This window comes from Pituophis catenifer, unplaced genomic scaffold (assembly GCF_029215685.1).
Source record: "Pituophis catenifer annectens isolate HBS135680 unplaced genomic scaffold, rPitCat1.0.hap2 SCAF_6, whole genome shotgun sequence".
Taxonomy (NCBI): domain Eukaryota; kingdom Metazoa; phylum Chordata; class Lepidosauria; order Squamata; family Colubridae; genus Pituophis; species Pituophis catenifer.
Window position 1 is genome coordinate 45021591 of NW_027256886.1, and position 6000 is coordinate 45027590.

The 6000-nt window shown below is 36.9% G+C and overlaps 1 protein-coding gene across 3 annotated transcripts in view; it reads left to right on the forward strand.

Moving 5' to 3' along the window:
• WBP1L (WW domain binding protein 1 like) overlaps positions 1 to 3489 on the forward strand; it is a 37316-nt gene extending 33827 nt beyond the window's left edge. For 2 of the 3 annotated variants that reach the window (XM_070945966.1, XM_070945967.1), the window contains exon 4: positions 1266 to 3489. In XM_070945966.1, coding sequence (XP_070802067.1) covers positions 1266 to 2008 — 743 coding nt within the window. In that variant the 3' untranslated portion in view covers positions 2009 to 3489. Of the gene's footprint in view, positions 1 to 350; positions 541 to 1265 lie in introns of those variants that run through there. The other variant, XM_070945968.1, reaches the window with a different exon arrangement.
• The last annotated feature ends 2511 nt before the right edge of the window (positions 3490 to 6000 follow it).

A 6000-nucleotide genomic window follows, 5' to 3' on the forward strand; every position in this document is an offset into this window, starting at 1 on the left:
CTGCAACATATCACTAGAAGGCAAAAGGAGCTAGATATCTGAGATCTCTTGTTATTAGTATTTGTAATACCATGTTTCTTCAAAAAAAGACCCACCTTGAAAAGAAGCACTATCACATTTTTGAGCATAAGCGATTAAATTAAGCCCCATCCACAAAATTAGCCCTAATTAAGACCCCGCCCACCCCAGGGTGCAGAGGGTGGGGTGAGGCACACAGGTAAAAAATAAGCTAGGGTGAGGATGGGGGGTGGAGCTGCCCTATTTACCAGGCCTCGTGCACTCCAACACCTGCCTCGCCTTCTGTGGCCGCTTGCTGCCGCTCACAAGCATCGCCCTGGCCTTCATTTTGCCTTTAGATGCCTGCTGGAAGGCATCTGCAGCTGATAACTTCTATTATTGGCTGCAGAGGGCTTTCCGGAAAGCATCTGAAGGCGAAACGGAGGCCAGGGTGCTGTGTGCGAGTGGCGGCAAGTGGCCACAGAAGAAATGGGCCAGCAGTAGACTCCTGCTGGGCGGGGCTGTTGGTGCCACTGCTGCAAAGTGAGTCAATAATTGGAACCCTCCAAAAAGAAGGCCTAGCCATTTTTTGGGGAGATGGCCGGGGGGGGGGGGTCAAAAGAAAATAAGACCCGGCCTTCTTTTTGGAGAAACACGGTAATGTCTGATGCCACTTTTCTGTCTGTTTTACTAAAAAATTTAGATATATTTAGTCAATCAAGAACAGGCAACCTGAGAATTCCCATTGTTTCTCAGTGCAGTTACTATAAATCCCAGATAATAGACAGATTATGAGAACTATAATCCAAAATATCTGCAGGACACCATTGTTAAATATGGTAAGGGGTAAGAAAAGGAAATATGGAAAGAAAAAGTAAGTAAAGGGAAAGTACTTATGTGTCAAATTTATTTCTGAGAAATACTTCTATAGTTAAAGGGATCTCTAATTTTATAATGGATGGTAAGATATCTATATATTTCCTTTTCTTCTCCAGAATTTTGTTTAGTCATGGGCCAGATAATTAATTTAGCATCACTTGTATCAAAGGCCACTTAAATTGCTTATATGAATTTCTGGGTTTGAATATTGCCTGCATGTTACTGCATAAGCAATTGCTACTTCTTAAATGAAGTAAGAAATTAAGATTTTGTAAAAAATAGAATAGCTATAAATGTACTTATATAGAAGAAAATGGGTCTTAATGTGATTTAGATTTCATCTATATAGAAATATGGAAGTAACTTGTCCTCCCTACCTCCCCATTTAGGATTTTTGCCAAATTATTTACTACCTCCCTATGAGGAAGTGGTGAATCGACCTCCAACCCCTCCCCCACCATATAGTGCCTTACATCAGCAATGCATTCCAACTGGCAATGGCAGTACAGCACCAGATACAAGAAACCTGCAGCCAGCTCAGGGAGGCACGCTGTCAGGAGCAGAAAGCAATAATGGAAATACAGACAGCACTGCCTCTCCAAGCATCGGGCATTCTGAATCCTCCAGTCCAACAGTTGAGCGATCAACTACCAAAGCAACATGTGGTGAGCCAAGGAATTCCAGCAGCACAGTGGAATTAGAAGATGCGGCTGACCATGTGTCTACTTCTGATAAGGAGTCAGAGTGCAAGGAAGAATTGCTTAAGGATTACAACTCAGAAAGCTTAGATCAAAACAGCGCTTTTTCAGATGCTAAAGACAAGACACCAGGCAGACACCGAAGGTTTACCGGAGATTCAGGCATTGAAATCTGTATCTGTAACCAGGACCACCATGATAATGATCTCAAGGAGTTAGATGGGTTCATTGATGATGGATCCATGGACTTCTGTGATAGTTGCAGTGGCCGTCCACCCCATGGAGATGAGGAAGAAGGGCTTTTCAGTGCTTCAGATGAACAGCATGGAGAACACAACCACCACCACCTCTCCAGACAACCTGTGTGTGTGCTTCTGAACACAATAAATGAGCAAGACTCTCCAAACTCTTATGCCAATACATCTCCCAGCTAAAACAACATCAGAAGAGAGGATCTACAAAATGATAAATATAACCAAAACCAAAATGTTTCATCTTTTTCTTCAGATGTAACTATGGGAATAATTTAAAATCTGTCAAGAAGGGGGCAGACATGTTTAGGCTTTTCTTCTTTTTGTGCTAAAATTGCCCCTTCTGTCCTCTGACTGGTTAGGGACGATTTAAAGTGTCATCATTTATATAGAGAGAAAAGAAAAAAAATCTTCCTATTGCTGATTTTGGTGATGGTTTATTTGGTTGGTTGTCACCTTAAAAGTTTTCCGGATCTGCTTTATTTTCTGATCAGAAACTCAAACGTGTGAGAACAAGGAGTCCTAGTGTTTAACATCCCTCTCCTGCCCCCGCCCCCCGCCCCCGCCTGGTCTCATTAGTGTATTTTCCCCACCCCTCTTTTCAGGTGTCTTCTCAAAAGCCTGTGGCATTTGATAGCCCTGGCAATACGTTTAGGTAGTACTATGGAGAAGTTGAAATAAATTCCCCAAAGAATGGGTTGTTACGGTTTTTGCTTTTAGCCAATAGAATGCATCTCTGATGCATTTTGATTACAACAGTCTGTAATAAATGTTTTCTTCTTGAAGCTGGTAAAGGACCAGTTTCTTCCAAAAACATTATCCAAAAATACAGCGTTTATGCAAGGGGGGCCTTCAGACATTGCCTTTTGTTTTATTTTAAGGCAAATGTGTAGCTATAAGTTGAGACTCCTTGAAGAAGTTCTCCTTTTCCAGTACTTGGTCTTTACATAACTTGCAACTAGTATGCTGCAGTGCAAAAGGATAGGGGCTTTGCAATTTCAGACCAGCACACTAGTTAAAAATGACAAAACCAAAACATACAAAAGAACAGGGCTGTCTTCAGGTGCCTTCAGATTTCAGCGATGCTTTTTGAACAAATGGGAAAATCAATTAATTGCAAATGGATAATTTGCAACATTAATGTGGAAGACCTGTGCAGTATTTTCTTTCCTTAGTCCAAAAGTTAGTATGATTCTAACAAGTGACCACTTAAAAGAACTAAGTGTCTGTGTTTCGCTCTCTTGAAAGCGGCACAGGCTACTGTACAATGTCTGAGTATGTATGTGTGTGCGTCTGCATGTGTGTTTCCTACTGGTAAGACGAAATTTGCTGCTGTAAGACTGCAGGAAAAAAAAAAAGACTGTTGCTTTGCTTTAACCAAACAATGGACTTTTTGTTAGTCACAACACCAAAGGGAAGGGGAAGAAACTCAAAACAACTGAAACTAACATTCCTCGGAGTGTTCCTGTGGAAGAGACCAACCCTTGGTTTCTATATTAAGTGTGATGGACATTTCTTTTTCTTTTCCCCTTTTCCTTTTTCTTGAATTACGGTTGTCTGGGTCATTTACTGTTATAAAATAGACTTTCAGATTTGATTATTTGAAACCAAAATTGGTTTGAAATATGGTGTAAACCCAAATATAATGCCTTTTTTTCTGATAATTCCTTGTGTTTCATTTTCTTTGGGAAAAAATAGAGCAGAAACATCACAATGAAAAATGTTTGTTTTGTTTATTTACATTAGGTCACGGAATTCTGAACATTAATACAGAGTAATGTAGATACAACGTTATGCTTAACAGATATACTGTCAGGAGCAGGTATCTGTTTATATGCAGCTGTACAGTGAAAACAGCAATACTGTAGAAGCCAGAACTGCACCTTTTCACTAGACTATTCTTTCCATCTTGCTTACTACCATGGAAAAACCAGGACAAATAAGTAGATCTCAAATGTCTTACTTTTGGAAGAATATTTTCCATTTATCAATTAGGTAGACATAGAAAAGAAACCTGATGTTATTTGTTTTAATATTTCTTCATCAGTGATCAAAATCCCACACTAACTTTATGATTTGAATTGCATTACATGAAATTGCTTGGTGACATTGAGTTTAATTTCAGATCTGGAAAAAAATCTAGATAGAACATTACTAGCTACCATGATTTATATATAGCTAATGAATGGAAATGGACAATTGGGATGAGTAGAATCTCAATTGCATCAGAACAGTTTCACATGCTGGTCTTTTGGTGCATACCTGTGCTATTATGGACTTTAGAGCCATATCCAGCCATTTTATATATATACCACTTCGCTCAGTAATTCAAGAGAGCAGTACTGGAGAGAAACACAAACTAATCTGTAAGATGATAAGACATACTGATACTTTGTGAGATTTGATTCTATTTCCTAATAGACCATAATTATACTCTATGTTAATTGCTATATTTGTAGACACAAAGTCTATGCTTTTTCCACAATACAAAATGATAGAGAAAGAAAGAAAGAAAACGAAAAAGAATGAATTCTTTATTGGCCAAGTGTGATTAGACACACGAGGAATTTGCCTTTGCTGCATATGTTCTCAGTGTACATAAAAAGAAAAGACACATTCGTCAAGACTCATAAGGTACAACATTTAATGATAGATAGGGTACAAATAAGCAATCGAATCATACTAGGAAACAGTAAATGAGAATGTAGCAGATTGTTGTTTGAGAAAATGCATTATCAAGTCATCTGGTGGTTTAAGATATACAGTATATAGTTCATATCTACAAGTGCAGCATAATGTTGGTTTTGAGGTACATCTTAAATATTCCTGGATCATAAGTAAAAAAATATATATATATTCACCGTATATATGATCTTCTGGGACCTACAGTTTTCTTCCCCATTATACACACATCTACGTATTTCCTGTGAATAAATTTTAAAGTATTATTTACAAAACTAATATAAGTAACCCCAATAAGTAATTTTATACTACACATCGGTAGTTGCATTAGTCAGGAAGAACAGATTGCTGTTTTTTGCTATGTTTTTTTCAAAAAATGAAACCTTAGAAATCATTCTGTAGGAATACTTCTTAATCAGACAAAAGTTTGCTAATCTAACATCCTTTTTTCCTAGAACATGTTTTGGAACTGTCTACAAACTGGTTTTGAAAGCAAAACTGAATAGTACCTACAACAATGGTAGTTCCATATAGCAGTCATGTTCAATAGACTTTAATAGACTTAATTTATGCAATGTATTTATCTAACACAGCCTTCCTAAATTGGTACCAAAATATCATTTTGGTATAGCAGTATAAAGAGAACGAAATCCAACAATCTTTTATAAAATCATGACATTAGTGCTGGCAACATTTATGGGATGTTTTTTAAACCCTACAAATATAAAACGCCAGGAATTGAAAAATTGCTTTATACTGTAAATTTTTTTGCCATCTTCCTGAACATAGGAAATAAACATTTCTAATGTCTTGACATAATGTCTTGGAGTATATGAGTATATACCAAGAGGAGTATATGCATTCCTTATCACTCTAGTTATATTGGCATTCCTGCAGATTTCTATCCAAATGTGGCAGTAACAGACAAACCCAAACCACATTTTACCTCCCAAACAGTATCCCTAGCAACAAAATAATTATAATCATCTCATACTGAACTTTTCCTGTCATGTTCTGTACATACGAGACAAACTGTTCTATTGTATTAATTGCACATTAACACCAAACTTAACAACTTCCACATTTTAAAGGAAATGTTTGCTGCTGTTTTACAAAAACTGATAATTTAATCTCATTTTTCCAAAGATTGTGTAATATACCTACTTTCCTCTGAAAACTAATATGGAGTTAGGAATTAAGAGTTAAAATACCAATAACAATCTAGTATTTTAGGAATAGCAAATAGCATCAGGTTGAAAAGGGCTGAAGAGATCCAGTGAATGTTGGTCTACATTTTTTAATTTCTACCCATAACCAAAATTTTCATAGATTATACATTGTGCAATATGCTTTAAGATGTCTAACTCACCTTTCCCACTGGTTAATATATATTACGAAAAAGGAAGAAAACTCTTTTTCTTCTTACAATGCATATTTTTATAAATTTTGTGTCCAATAATTGTCATTTTAACTAAAGTAGTTGAAACATTTTC